Source organism: Atractosteus spatula, unplaced genomic scaffold (assembly GCF_055471065.1).
Source record: "Atractosteus spatula isolate fAtrSpa1 unplaced genomic scaffold, fAtrSpa1.hap1 Scaffold_13, whole genome shotgun sequence".
Classification (NCBI taxonomy): Eukaryota; Metazoa; Chordata; class Actinopteri; order Semionotiformes; family Lepisosteidae; genus Atractosteus; species Atractosteus spatula.
Window position 1 is genome coordinate 161,840 of NW_028296686.1, and position 16,328 is coordinate 178,167.

At 40.6% G+C, this 16,328-nt stretch overlaps 1 protein-coding gene across 1 annotated transcript; it reads left to right on the forward strand.

Moving 5' to 3' along the window:
* Positions 1–1,060: 1,060 nt before the first annotated feature.
* LOC148809456 (uncharacterized) lies at positions 1,061–6,482 on the forward strand. Its single transcript, XM_088909261.1, has 3 exons — positions 1,061–1,246; positions 4,946–5,049; positions 5,225–6,482. Exon 3 carries the CDS (start codon positions 5,251–5,253, stop codon positions 6,082–6,084), a length of 834 nt encoding a protein of 277 aa, XP_088765387.1. The 5' UTR covers positions 1,061–1,246; positions 4,946–5,049; positions 5,225–5,250; the 3' UTR covers positions 6,085–6,482.
* The last annotated feature ends 9,846 nt before the right edge of the window (positions 6,483–16,328 follow it).

Genomic DNA, 16,328 nt, shown 5'->3' on the forward strand with positions numbered 1-16,328 from the left:
TTCATCACTCTAGTCTCCTCCCCACTGATAGCTGATGTGTGGTGAACATTCTGGCGCACTATGGCTGCCGTCACATCATCCAGGTGGGGCTGCACACTGGTGGTGGTGGAGGGGAGTCCCCATTACCTGTAAAGTGCTTTGAGTAGAGTGTCCAGAAAAGCGCTATATAAGTGTAAGTAATTATTATTAATTAAAATTTACTGATGGCATGGATCTGTACTTTTGGGAGCACGGCTTCTAGCTTTGTACAATGGATGTATAATTTTATCCATTCTTCCTGGGCAAAGCTCTATAAAGTTATTTGGGCTTAACTGATGGACTGCAATGTGATAATATAATGTAGCCAACACTTTTCTTGGCTGGTTTAATCGTGCTGGTGGTTTTTCTGGCTTGTGCCAAAACAATGCAATTTACAGGCCTCTAATCTTCCTTATGTTTTAAATACTGTCAGCAGCTGTCAGCCATCTTGTATAGATTACTGTATGTCCTATGTCCTATTGAAAACTGTCATGATTACAAGCTCCAACAGAAAGAAAATGTGGGAACTTCACAAGGGAGAATATTTTTACAAGGCTCTGTAAACAGATCTTTGGATCTTTTAAACCACAGTTAACTGTGACAGGGTCACTTGGCTGAAAAAGTGCCTTTTGTTTTCAGGTTTAGATGCATTTCCACTCCGTCTCCGCTGGTGTCCCCTGCTTCACTGTTTATTCTGAAGGCCACCCTGTTGACTTTAGCAATGTCTTTGAAGATTTTGGATACGCTAGTTCTCGATTTACTGTCAGATGCGCTGAAGTTGAATATATTCTCACCTACTGTAATATATCTCCTGTCTTTCTCACCTAATATATCTCCTGTCTATCTCACCTAACATATCGGCAGAGTTTGCTCTTTCACAGTCTCCACCAGTTCAGCTGTCATCCTCTATTTTTTCCCAGCAGCTGTCTCATCTGGGGCTTCGGCTTACTTACTTTAATCCCACAGCTTTCTCATGCCTTTTCCAATCAGGCTATTTTTGCTCCAGCACTCTCGCTGCAGTTTACAGGCAGACTTTCTGCCACTGGAGCAATCTTAGTCTCAATATCTGCCTGCACCATCTCTCTGCTTTAACACCCTCACAGAAACCACTCTGGAAAAACCCGAAGCAGCACCCTGATCTGAGATCTGCGCTTGGACCTCAGCCGATCATCACACTGCCACTCTATCTGACAGCAGAAGCAGTGTAACAGTCTACAGCTGAAGAGAGGTCTGTTATATCTAACAATCCCTTTTTTTTAATTCACTAGTTAGGGGGAACCATCCAGTTCTAGACAGTTTTGGGAAAACAATAAAAAGACTGAACTTGTTAATCATGTAATGAAGAAGAATAAATTATAGCATGCTTATGCTTTGCCAAGGAGGAAATAGCCCAGTGTTGCATTAATGGACTATTTCAACCTGGTGCATCTCAGGGTCCGGCTGTTAATAAAACCTGAAAAATTCAAGTAGATTGAATTGATCAAACAATACAGGCACTTAGGTGGCTAAAATGATATATAGGAACTGCATTTTGTTACATCTAAACATCGGTGTATTTAGAATCACCTACTGTACCACATTTGGAGATAATGGGGTAAAACAGTCCTTTGACAGGAGCAGTCTGTGTAAAACATCATGTTTTGCCAATAGCAGGTGTCCATGGGAAAAGTATTACAACACATTTTGAAGGGAAAATCACAAGTACTGTAGCTTATATGGTTCTTAAAACTGGCTTCACTTTTAATAAAATGATAATAACGATTCCCAAAATAGAGGCATGGTTTAAGCTTGGTAATGGTTGTGAGGATTACACAAAGGACTGGCAGCTTGTCTGCTGCTGATGGTGTGTCCAACATGATACTGAGATAAATAATCACAGAATAAAATGTCTATGGGCTACATACAACATCCTACCTCAGTACTAGAGTTGTAGAAGCCAGAGAAAACATGGTGATTAGGTGATTAAAGACACTTTGGAAGTCCAACACTATGATGTTGAAAGGATGTATGTTGAATCCTATACAATGTTTAGCTCCAGCTGTAGTCGATATATAATCATTATGCCAGCTGTGTGGACCAGAGATCTCAAAGTCGGTTCCTTGAAGGCCTAGCCTTTTTTGTTCTTTTTTGAGTAATGAATTAAACTGTTAATATTTTATTAACAGTAGGCAGACACCAGGTAACCTGGATCCTGGTTAGAAATATTCCAATTATGCAGTTCAATTAAATGCCAACTATGAACAGATGCAGCTGTTCCAAATGTGTGTCAAAACGTATTGCTTCAGTTAGCTATAAGTGCGCTGTACTGCCCAGAGAGTCGATCAAAGGGATTGATCATCTGTGGTGAGTCAAATGTTAGTAAAACAGTAGCTTAATTTAATCTGTTGTGCTACTTCTTTACATTTATTTAATGTGGGATATTAATATAGAGTGATATAACTAAGGGAACATTTGGGTAGCTAAAAAAGAAAAATCAAAAGTATGATAAAGATTCTGAACATTATTAATATTAATTTTAATAATATAAATATATTATATAGTTGGTTGTGGCACCTTAAAATAAGGTACACAACAGTATTCCACCTCCCTCATACACATTTTCTGCATCAGATTCTTTAATTTAGTCACGTGCAGTAGTTATTTAGCAAAATGTTTTGACATGCTGGTTCTAACATGAACACTTGCTCTCATTGTGATTCCAAAGGAAAATTTAACACTTGCTGTTGCTGTTGCAAAAGACTGTAGCAAATGGAAACAGCAATGCTTGTTTACCAAACGTAAATACTGCAGTAGAGAGTAAAGAAATCCAGTTAATGTTTGGGGGAGGGGCTAAATATAAAATAAATATAAATAATAATGATAAGATCATTCATGTTCAGGATTTTGTAATAAATCCAATCATTTTTAATTATTCATGACATAATCTGTCTTACATGTTTAAAGTTACATTGTTAGACTTTATACTATCGTTTATACTATAGTATTCTTAACAGACTCCTATTATTTTAAAGTCAAAATAAGAGCAAAAGACTAATTACTACGCTTTATGAATTAGTAATTTCTAATTACTTAGTAAGGGAAGACTAATTATATTCCATATTTAGTCAACTAGACTAAATTAAAAGTAGTGTTTAGATGTTTTAAGCGACCTGACTAAGACAATGACTAAATCTTAAACTGGTGACTAAATTAACATAGCCTGGGTAAAACATGTGAAGGACTTTTATTCTCCCAAATATGACATTTCATCTCCTACAGGTGACTTTTCTTCTCCTACACTGCACTTCACATACTCCCCTTGTAGACAGCAGGCTTCATCAAACACATATGTGTCCAGCCCAGTAAGCAGCATAAACCCTTGCTGTTTAGAAAGAGGTTACTTTCCAAAACTATTTTGCATACAAACAGTTGTAGTTGCAGACATTTTCAATTAAATATGTCATGCACTTAGCTTAGTATAGTGCGACCCGCTGCATTTTATCATCTTTAGTTAACTCCAAAAGGTGGTGTATCTCAACAACAGACCATGTGTTCACTGTACAGAATGTTATTGATTGCCCTGCTTTTCAGAAATTCATTTAAAAGGGACACGTGTGTCAAAGAGCGATATGCCAATTCTTGGCTGGCGGCCAAGTTGCTTTGTCGAATACAGACACTCCCAGCTTCATTTTTTTTTTGCCTGCAACAGCCCTGGGGTTACAGTTTTATGCTGGTTTCCCTGCTACCCCAAATATAAAATCCTGGCTGTGCTACTGCTGACAGCTGCTGAAATGGGCAATTAGAATAACAGGTTTCTGTGCGGATTTACACGATAAAGACACCTTAGCAACATATTGATGGGAGGTAGGGATATGCTAAGATTCACGGTTTTGTAATAAATTGCTTTTTTATATATTCATGGCAAAATATGTCTTACATACTTTTAAGTTACATTGTTACTTAAGCATTAAAAGAAAACATCAATTATTTAATGCGTATGTAAACCTGAAGAAAACACATCACATTCACAACAGACTGTAAAAAAAACAATTTTTTAGATATCTGGCTGAGGAAACACGCTTTGTGAAAATGCCCCATGGTGTCAGATTTTCTACAGTAACTCTATGCAGGTAATTACTGTTATGTATATTATTATTAATTTCATATTTAATATACTGTGATATATATAATGAATAAGATGTCAATACAGTATACATATTAATGTATTTTATTATTAAGAAAATAGTCTTTATTAGCCCTAAGGGGCTATTTGTTAAAAATACATCTTGCACATTGGCTGTGAATCGAACTCAGACCTCCTACGTGGCAGGTGAGAATTCCACCACTGAACCCTCAAGGCATCACTCTGTTGGGAGGGGCTAAACTAAAAACCACTACATTTCATTTTCCAAAGAAGCAAATGTACCTGAAGTTCCTTGATATGACTGAATGGAAACTTATACAAATTTACTGAGAAACACTGGAGGTTTTCCTTGAAGAAACCCTTTCATGTTAGTTCAGAGCAGTTTAGTTCAGTTGTATCGGCTCCAGTGCAACTCACAGCACACAAATGCAAGTCAGTCTTTGAAAGTCATTCAGGTTCCTTCTAGTCTTTTTTTTTATGTGCCTACAGACTAAGTCTGGAGCCGTGGCAGTTCAGACGGCATGGGCGGGTTCAATTCCAGGTAGGGGCAAGCCATGCAGCTTTAATTCCTTCCAGACGGCTCCCAGGTCCACTCAAATGAGGGGTTAATCCTTCTGGGGGTAATAGGCCAGCCGGAGCGTGATGCTGACCACATCGCCTCTACCTCCAGTGTCAGATGGTCAAGAAAAATGGTGGCCCTTGCCCCCCATTCCCCATGGGCCTTTATGGCCTGAAAAGGGGACCTACCTACCTATGAAAGTAGCCTATCAGTAGGGCTGGTCATAACTCTCTCATCCACTGCAGGTGAAGCCCTGTGAGTGAGATCCAATTCCCAACAGACCAAAGTTCCAGAAATTGGAGACGTCTTTCTGAGGAGAAGAAGAGACTTCTTTCTGTCTGCCAATCAGGTCAGCCATGATTAACAAAAAAATGACAACAACAATTTGGTCATTGTATAATAATGCAAAGGAACAAGTAATAGGTTTATTCCAGGCTGAAAAGAGAAGAGAGAAAACACAACGTTTCGGCCGTGGAGCCTTCTTCAGGTGTATAATTATGTCCATGTTTTCTTTCTACTTTCAGTTCATGCACCTATTGAGCTTGTAAAGATGGGAAATGAACAGGGAACACCCGTATGTGACTGGGATAGTACTCCTGATGCCCTGTGGCCCAATTGGATGGCTGACATCTCTGACAGCAAGTCTGTGGCTGAGCTCTCAATTCCTGGGACACATAACACCATGGCTTTCTATGGAGGCGCCTTGGTTGAATGTCAGAGATGGCCTCTCTCTCAGCAATATAAGGCTGGCATACGATTCGTTGACATTCGATGTCGACATATTGAAAACAATCTCACCATTCACCATGATCTAGTTTATCAGCAAGCGGTTCTGGGGGATGTGTTTCGAGAGACCATTGCGTTCCTGAAAGAAAACACAGGAGAAGCGATTCTCATGCGCATAAAAGAAGAATACAATGAAACAGGCTGCACTAACTCTTTTGACGAAACTCTGAAAAACAAAATTGAGGCGTATGGCCAATCAAATTTCTGGGTGAAAAACCAAGTCCCAACCCTTGGTGAAGCACGGGGAAAGATAGTAATTATACAAAACTATCCCTGTGCTTCTGTTGGCATTAACTATTGGTCATTAGATATTGCAGATGATTACCATGTTCCAACAATTTTTCACACCCCACAGAAGTGGTCAGGAGTGAAGGACCACCTAGAAAAGGCAATGTATGGCGATCGCTCCCAGATCTTTCTGACCTTTGCTTCAGGGTCGAGTGGTGGGGCATACCCTAACGCAGTTGCTGATAGAGTCAATCCTGAGCTCTACTACTACTTGAATGGATTTGGAGACCAAACAATTCGTTGGGGAATCATAGTCATGGACTTCCCAGCTTCAATACTTGTCCACAAGATAATTCAAAGCAATAAATAACTACTGGAACCAAGAAATGCATGATAGAGGGATCACTGCTGTCTGATACCCCTGTTTGGTTTTATGCTTTGCTCTAGATTTATAGACAATACAGTTGAAAATGCTGCAATACTGAAGTAAAGGCTTGTAAATCTGAGTTGAACTCTGATTTAGTTCTGGCTATGTTAACATAGATAAAGTAAAAACGCACCCAATATCTACTTAATAATGGTTCTTAATAAGTGTTCTTAGTGTTGGCATTACCTAACAATAGCAAGGTTGCATCTGAAGAAAATAATCTTTTATTCTGAAAAAGTTGTGTTCATACAAAATTGACCGTTCCTTCTGTATGTACTTTGTGTTTGTTAGAGCCATTTTATAGGTGTTGTTTTTGCCATTAAAGATTAAAGACAGCTGTTGCATTCATCTTTGTCACTTCACTTTATTGTGCGTTCTTGATTCGTGATTGTGGTGATCATACTGAAAAAGAAAGCATTAAGCAGGCGTCTTGATTCTTGCATATGCAAGGTGTATAATTACTAAACTAGGTGTTATCATTGTTTGTGACAATGCTGTATGAATGGTAATTACATGCATCATAATTACATACACTGACAATAATTAGCTCCTTGCCGCTGGTCTGTTAAGCGTACATGTATTTATCCAGAAGAAGTGTCAATGTAGTCATGGCCAGATGAGTTAAAATCATTGCTCTAACCTCTTAGGCTGCATCCTTGGAATTTCAGGAGATGTATCAAGACCCAAGATCACCCTTGACATTGGATCTCATCTTCCCTCATCTCTCAGTGATAGACTTATTTCTTTATGGAGCCTCTACATTTATTTACCAATTACATCTTTTCACACCTTTTCCCCAGGACACTCTTTCTCACCTGCTCTGACCACTGTTCTTCCTGTTCTCTCCTGTTGGCCTGTTAATGTCCTCTCTTTCCCACACACCTGAAGAAGGTTTAATCACATGTGTTCACGTTGAATTGAATGGCCAGCAGCCATATCACTCTGCAACTCACCCCTGGCAACCCACTGAAGCTAAGCAGGTGTGAGCCTGGTCAGTACCTGGATGGGAGAACTCCTGGGAAAAACAAAGGTTGCTGCTGGAAGAGGTGTTAGTGGGACCAGCAGGGGGCGCTCACCCTGCGGTTCGTGTGGGTCCTAATGCCCAGTACGGTGACGGGGACACTGTACTGTAAACAGGCGCTGTCCTTCGGATGAGACGTAAAACCGAAGTCCTGACTCTCTGTGTTCATTAAAAATCCCAGGGCGTTTCTCGAAAAGAGAAGGGTGTAACCCCGGCGTCCTGGCCAAATTGGTCCGTACTAATCATGGCCTCCTAATAATCCCCATCTATGAACTGGCTTCATTATTCTGCTCTCTTCTCCACTGATAGCTGATGTGTGGGGAGCGTTCTGGTGCACTATGGCTGCCGTCGCATCATCCAGGTGGGGCTGCACATTGGTGCTGGTGGAGGGGAGTCCCCATTACCTGTAAAGTGCTTTGAGTGGAGTGTCCAGAAAAGTGCTATATAAGTCTAAGCAATTATTATTATTAATGGCTCAAGTGTAAACTCCTGAGTTCAGCTAGGAATGCTCAAGAACTTGCAGGTACAGAAAGTAGTCCTATTCCTGATGATTAGCTTTTTAGGTTTCCAACATTCCCTTCATCTTTCTCGTCTGCTTCAGTCTCCACAGGAGCCTGCGGCTTCTGTTCCTGCTGGACAGCAGGCGCCTGCTCTGGGCATCTGGAACATGTGTAGACACTTTTATCATACCTTTACCTAAAATGTGAATCCTATATTGCAAACAAAGCTTTGAAAATAAACTAAAGGACTCCAGCAGGCTCACAGGCAATTTCCAATTTCCACAGCCAGTTTCCAATTTGCCTCATTGAACACGAGCTCAATGTAATCCATGATCTGCCCCTTCCTCAGGCGATTCAACATGTCCTTCCTGGCCTGGCGAGAGGCCATCCTCAGCTCCTCTGGTGTGGCTCGCTTCATTCATACTGGTCAAAAGTCCCCATTCATATGTTGCACACCAGAGGGATCCTTGTAGAATCTCAGTCATGGGATCCCACTATGGTATTGACAGGAGACACTGGGCACTGATTTGGGCCGAACTGGCCTGTCTCCCAGTAACCCAGCATTACTGCGGAAAACTGGGCCTCCTCTCCAGCAGGATGGATTAGAGATGCCCATGGGGATTTGGGCTTTATTGAAGATACCATTTTTGGATAGAGCCTGGGCCTGGTTGAAAACATAACCAGCAACTGGCTTTATTCCCCAGGAAAATAAAATAGACTGAACCTGGCTTTTGTTTTAATATTGTCTCATGGAATTTTATGCAAAGCTCTGTGTTGTTGCTTGCTCTACAGTTTTTCAAGTTCAACACTTCTATTACCGTAACGCCCATTGGCATCGAGTCTGGTTTGGTCAGCTCATGCAAGCAAAAGACATCAGTACAATATACAACACAAAACCAATAATAACATCCCCACATCACATACTGTACTACCCTAACACACTCCAGTAATGTATTTATTTAATCTACATTCTATAACTGCATTCACACACCTCACAGCCTCCAGGCAGGTGCTGTTACAGAAGCTCCTTATCATAACAGACATAAGTGTTTAGAAAGAGAGGAGGAGAGTGAACAGAGGCTGGGCAGGGTGGGAGCAGTTGGCACAGATCTTTAGAGCTTTGTGATTCAGTCTAGAGATATAGAGTGAAGTCAGCTTCACCACTGCTTCCTATCAGCGAGGAGGTCCAGTAGCCAATAATGCAAATGAATACTCATCTCAGGCAGTTTATCAACAAACTTGAGAGGGATAAAATCAGATGTGTGTGCGTGTGCAGGTGTGTGTGCCGCGAGACTGTACTGGCCTCTTGTTTGATTCCTACTGCAGTGAGGTGAGGGTTTTAATTTACTGTAATAATCAGAAATTACAACAGTAAATTGCAAGAGTACTTTTAGGAATCAAACATAAACTATTAAATACAGTATGTTTTTGTAATAAAAGTTAAACATTAAACATTTGCATATTGTCATCCACAATACCAGAGATAGGAAAGCAAGGCAATTAAGAGAGAGCAAAACCAGAAAAGGTATTCGGGGCAATTCGTTGCTAATTGCAAAAGCAATTTACAGCACATAAAGTTGAAGAGAGTGAAACAGGAAATTTTAGAACAAGGAGAAGAGTGATCAGAAAGATAGCAAAAGAGTCATTTATAATGACTATGTCCAAAGTGTGACCTTTTTTGTGATTTAGATAAGTTGTGCAGGACCAAAGCAACCAAACAGCCCTGATGTTGGTTTTTTTAGAGGAATTTATCCGCCTTCCCATCGTCTCCTTATCCGGGGGGGCAGGTGCAGTGTTCTTCACGAGCATCAGTGCACATTGTTTGTGCAGGTCCGTCAAAAAAGAAAATACATCTCATCTCTCCCTCTGCCATTTGTGCCATTAGGGCTTCAGCAGCTAATAAATTTTGAGATTTGATTTTAGGTGATGGCGGCATCTGGTGTTCAAAATAGGAACTGCATTTTTAACTTAACATCGGGCCAAATCTAATTATAGTTCTAAATTAACTCGCGGGCTGTTTCAGTGACAGCCGCGGGCCATATTTTGGACACCTCTGGTCTAAACTGTCTGTTTTTGTACTGTATATGACAACAAACTGTTACTAACCAATCATTAAAATGTGTCCTTTTTATTAAAATAAAGACATTTCCAGTTTCATTTCTCAGAGCCATGAGAGGAGTCTTACAGAACTATGTTTGTTTGTAAACCATAACTTTGTCAATCAAAGTTTTACACTAACCAAAAACTCTATGTAGATCTACATGAACTCAAGCCTCTCCCAGACCCTGAGAGGACTTCAGCTCACTGAGGCGTCCTCTTAGGTGCAGCAGGTGAAGACCACGGCCTGGATGGGCCGCCTGCACACCGGACACACCTTGCTGGCGCAGGAGTAGTGAGAACTGATACCTTCCATCAATCTTTTTGACCCTTTTTCAACCAATGGGAGACTGTTATGTGCAGGATTTCCCGCCTCCACCTGAGCCAATGGTGTGTCGTTATGAGTTTTGGTTCATAATTCATAATTCATAATTTTTGCCTGCTTTGTCAATTTCAAAAAAGCATTTGTCTCGATTTGGCATGAGAGATTGTTTTACAAACTACTCCAAAGTGGCATAGGGGGCAAAGCGTACGACATAATTAAGTCAATGTATTCAGAGAACAAATGTGCAAGGAAAATTGGAAACAAAAGGACCAAATTCTTCACCCAAGGCCATGGGGTGAGACAGGGCTGCAGCCTGAGCCCAACACTGTTCAATATCTATATCAATGAATTAGCAGGAATGTTGGAGCAGTCTGCAGCTCCTGGTCTCACACTACACGACACAGAAATCAAGTTCCTGCTCTATGCAGATGACCTGGTCCTGCTGTCACCCACAGAACAGGGGCTGCAGCAGAACCTGGCACTGTTGGAGCAGTACTGTCAGACCTGGGCGCTGACAGTCAATCTGGACAAGACCAGAGTTATGGTTTCCCAGAAGAAAGCCAGACCTCAGGGAAACAGGTATAATTCACACTCAACAACAACACATTGGAGCACACATCCAGCTACACATATCTCGGTCTCACCATCAGCTCTTCCGGGAGTTTTGACCTGGCAGTGAAGGCACTGAGGGAGAAGGCACTCAGGGCTTTCTACGCAATAAGAAGGAGGCTCTTCAACATCAACCCACCAACAGGAATCTGGCTCCAAATATTTCAAAGTGTAATCCAACCCATTGCCTTATACGGCAGTGAAGTGTGGGGTCTCCTCACAGACCAGGATTACACTCAATGGGACAAACACCCCACAGAAACTCTGCACATGGAGATCTGTAGAAACATCCTCCGTGTGCAGAGAAAAACACCTAACAACGGGTGCAGGGCCGAATTAGGCCAGTACCCACTATTGATAAACATACAGAAAAGAATATTAAAGTATTGGCTACACCTAAAAAACAGCGACCAAAATTCCTACCACCACAAATCCCTGCTGAGCCAAGAGCTGAGCCCAAAACAGAGCCCCCTGAGCCAGCTGGTCCTGAGGCTCACTGACCTGAGCCACACCGACACCAGCCAGCATCAGGACAGCACTGCTAGAGCACCACAACTCAGACTCAACCACAGCACAACACACACAACACACAACCAACATCAGGACAGCACTGCTAGAGCACCACAATTCTCACACAACCACATCATAGCACAGATCAAACAACAATATCTCACACACTGGGACACACACGCAAACACAACATAAACTGGAATGCTACAGAAGCAGCAAAAAGAAACAGACCCTGACGAAGTACAGGCTCAGTGACCACAGCCTGGCCATAGAAACTGGGCGACACAGGCAGACCTGGCTGCCCAGAAAGGACAGGCTGTGCTCCCACTGCCAGCGGGGAGAAATAGAGACAGAGGTGCACTTCCTACTGCACTGTGACAGATACTCTGGGATTAGAGAAACATTCTTCCCTAAATTCAGAAATCTAATCCCAGAGTTCCCACACCTGCCAGAATCTCTCCCAATAATGCTCTATATGTTTACAGTATATGTAAATACTGTATTTTATGATATGTCTTTGTTGTAAATGTCTATAATATGTCTGTAGAGTTTATTTTGTTTTTATTTTTTGTTTTGTTTCGTGTTAATTTTATTCCTATTTGCTTTGCCAACACTGACTGTACCCATCGGTCATGCCAATAATGCATCTCGAACTGAATTGAATCGAATTGTGATGTCCCGCCTTCCCGAATGGTCCGGTGCCTCTGGGTCCAAATGTCCGCCACCGCGGTGCCCCTCGTTTTATAAATATATGTATAAAAGTGCGTATTTGTGTCATGGGTAGGCGATCGTGACTGCCGCGGGTGTGAGCGCTCTATTATACCCCTAAGGGATTGGGGAGTTAGGGCGGCGGGGGGAGTCTGGTGAGGGCTGTGAGTCCAGCCGTGGCCGGGTGGCAGACTGGCTGTCTGGTCAGCGGGTTTATACACTGCACAAGTGGGATTTCAGAGGAACAGGATGCTGCTGCCTGATATGGACTGACAGCGATATCAATGACGGGTTCTGTTACATCTTAACATGTAAAGACATGTTGTCTAAATACGGCTGGGCTGCGCCGCTGAAAACCAAGTCTGCAGGGGCTGTGACCGCGGCGCTTGTCTTGTTCTGATAGCAGGCCTATCAGACGGCCGAGTAACACACACACTGACCGAGTGAAGTGTCACAGAAGGAACTCGCAGGACAACCAGCATGTGAAATGTGAACCACTTTATTTCAGCAGCAGCTTTTCAAATACAAAAACACAGAGATAAAAAACATCCCAGTACATATGTAAACTTTTTACACATGTTACAGATTCCTGGTTGCAATCTACAATTAAATGTTGGTGCGGAAAATTAGTTCAGTACCTGTAGCTACTATTCCAACATGGCTCAAAAACTCTGCTGCATCTGAAAAAGCATCATAACACTCTTTCTCTCTCCACTTCTATAGCCGTGAACACCTACTGTATTTGCGCTACTCTGTCCATCAGGGCAAAGAAATTTGCTTGGGTGATCGGTGGTACGGTGTTACCACATTCTATGCAAAAACACGTTGTATTTTGGAATAGACCCCGCGGTTAGCACCAGGTTTTAGTTTCCCATCTGAAAACAGCAGATTTGAAGTGATTTCACTCATGTTATTTACATATACCTCAGACTCTTTACAAAGTTGAGGACAGCCTTCGGCTCTTTGATTTTCATTTCCAGGTTTGTAGAAAGGCGAATATAAAGCACTCTTTGTAAGAACTCTTGTGTATACAATCAATATTCCTCAATCTATTCTCTATTCACAATGCAAATATTTCACACCCCCTGGTTTTTCTTAGATCTTTTTTCTTTCTGTAAAAAAGGTAAATCGTTTTTCTTTTGTACAGTATCGTCTAGTATTTTATTTCATCTACATTTTCAAGTAAGGAGCTCGTATAGCGGTGTGGTGATCGGTCGTCATTTATATTTTTTAACAACTGCCTCCTACCCCGTCAGTATCCTGCGTAATAGTAAATGTACCCAGGGCTTGTGCGACATACAGAACAGTTGCTGAAATTCGGGCTGAACTGAGAGACATAAATTTCTAACGCTGCAATTGACACATCTTCGTACCCGACAGTCAAGCATGAGTGCCCCAGCTGACCTGGATGATTAATCAAACAGGCTTCACATTCATCAATCAGAACACCCCATAAACAGTGGTTGAGGATGCAACAAACAACCGACTTTACAACCTGGTCCATAGCAGAAGTCGCATTGGGGTCCTCGTTAGCTAAACTAGGTTGACCAGCGTCTTTATTCACATTATTGCGAACACACATGCATAGACATGAAACATTCAATCTTGATGGTAGTTTGAAGATTGCCGCGTCGACCTCTTCATTATTCTATTAAAGGATAAAAGAAAATGAATGTTTAAAAAAACTAGTAGTTAGTTTGCTTTTTCTTAAAATAAGATATTTACCTCTTGTAGCGACTCTTCATCGTCAGGTGTTGACGTTTCCTCATGACCAGAATCACATTTCAGAATGGATAGGAGGCCATAAAAGTCTGAAAATAATTCTCCACACCCTGAATGTAATGTCTTTAAATATTAAAAATATTAACGCGCAACCCCAGACCCCCGTGATGTGGGTGAAGAACAGAAATTAATTAAACTATGTAAAAGTTATTTTATCTTTTGAGAAGAACATTGTGGGGGTGGATCTTTAAATTTTAATGATAACTTTTCGACAGTTGTAACTGCTAAGATATGAAAGTTTTATTATAATTCTCTATACAGTGTACGCAATTTTTAAATAATAAAAATATTAAACGTTATGTTTTTAAACCAGAGACCTGTAATAATATAACCATCTTTTAAAAGTTTGAAAATAATTCTCTACACCCTGCACGTAATGTCTTTAAACATTAAAAATATTCACGCGCAATCCCAGACCCGCGTGATGTGGGTGAAGGAAAGAAATTACATTGAATTAAAAAATGTAAAGGTTATTTTATCTTTTAAGAAGAACATTGTGGGGCTGGATCTGTAAATTTTACCGACAACGTCTCTGCAGATGGAGCTGATAGGTTGTAAAAGCTTAAAAAATAATTCTCTACACAGTGTACGTAGTTTTTTAAACATTAAAAATATTAAACGTAATGTTTTTAAATCAGGTACATGTAACAACATAACCAACTTTGAAAAGTTTGGACCGATTTCACCACACAGTCACATGCAGCATCCCCCTCTCCCACCAAAATGGCTACAGACAAAAATTAAACCGCCCAGTTCGTTATCTAACGTTATCTGGGGGTACAGGCTATGGGTCAGGGTTACTGTATGGGTCATATCTCTAAGAAACACATATCGTCTAAGAAACACATTTACGCTCTCAGGCACGGCCAGCGAAGTGACCGAAAACCCTGCACAAGGGCGTGGCTGGCAGTGTCCCCGGCTGGCAGTCTCGGGAGATCTTCGGACTTGAGAGACGTACAACACCGGCACACATGGAGCAGCTACAGACCTCAGGCGACACGTTTTGCAAGCCTCACGTGATTTGGTGGACGATGAGGATTTCCAGCATTTCTTGGGTATGTATATGTGGCTTACTGAAAAATGAAATTTCTCGAAAAGAGTAGGGGTGTAACCCCGGCGTCCTGGCCAAATTTCCCATTGGCCCTTTCCCATCATGGCCTCCTAATAATCCCCATCTATGAACTGGCTTCATCACTCTGCTCTCTTCTCCACTGATAGCTGGTGTGTGGTGAGCGTTCTGGCGCACTATGGCTGCCGTCGCATCATCCAGGTGGGGCTGCACATTGGTGGAGGTGGAGGGGATCCCCATTACCTGTAAAGCGCTTTGAGTGGAGTGTCCAGAAAAGTGTTATATAAGTGTAAGCAATTATTAATTATTATTATTAATTACAAATATCAGATACAGCTCCTTTAAAAGCTTGCATATCAAAACCTTTTTCATTGAACAGGAAAAAAACATTTCTAAGGAAAAAAATATACCAATGACTATTTTTACAGGAGTATAAATGGAAGAAAGGTGCTGTAAAAGTAATAAAAACTTCTAATAATCTTAGATCTGTTCAACCTGGGGATTAGTGGAGGCGATTAAAAATTCAAAAAAGTACCCTTTAAAATTTGGCAGAATGTTTGAGGAATTACAATTCAACACGAAGAAATAATGTCATACGCTACTGTGGCAGCAGAAGGATTTTATTTTGATTGAAATTCGGCTATTTACATACACTTCCTGATCATTCGCATCAGTTTTTTTTAATTTGTATTAAATGTCTAAAGAATTTACAAATACAAATACAACTAGAGGAGCAGACACCGGTACAAAAAAAACACAATCAGAAAAAAACAACTGCCACAGATAATGAAGTAAATTATATAACCAAATTATTTTTTACATTTGTCAAATGTTATCCTGCTTTTGCACTTTTCGATTTTTTAGAATTAAAATAAGTATTTCAAATCCATCTTAAAAGTAATAAAAAGGGTAGTATTATTGGACCATTTTAATGTATAAATATGAAATGTACCCAGAATGACTAATTTACTATAAATGCCTTTTTTCTCTTAGTACAACAAAATATCAAAATCTTTAAATCTAAAAAACGCCTTTAAATGCCTACAAACAGAACTCTGCAAGTCTGCCCAATAAAACTTCACAGATATACACCTTACAAATAATTCCACCAAAGATTCCCTTTCAGCCTGACAAAAAACACACAGATCATCCTGCTCATGCTTAGATTTAGAAAGTGCGATTTTAACTGGATAAAACTTGTGAACAATTTTAAACGATATCTCTTTAACTTTATTTGTGATACAATATCTATCAGGAGTTGTCCAAACTAACTTCCAAATTATTTTTTCCAAACATTGCTTTCCAAAAAACTAAACAAGGAGAGAAAAAATGGGGTTTACAAAGATTCCTTATATGCGCGTTATTTACCTTTCTTATCCTTTTCCACACCATCCAAGAATAAATCAATTATAAAACCAGAGAGGAAATCAGTCCTCCTGTATAAAATAAAAATCAGCACTCATTTTTTACAAAAAAAATCACCTTTCTTTTTACAACACTTCGAATACCTCTGGTATTAATAGAAAAAATAAAAAAGCTGATACAAAAGCAGATAACTCTAAGATT

Coding starts and splice junctions, on each gene's coding strand:
- LOC148809456 (XM_088909261.1), top strand. CDS start 5,251: ATGGGAAATGAACAGGGAACACCCGTATGTGACTGGGATAGTACTCCT.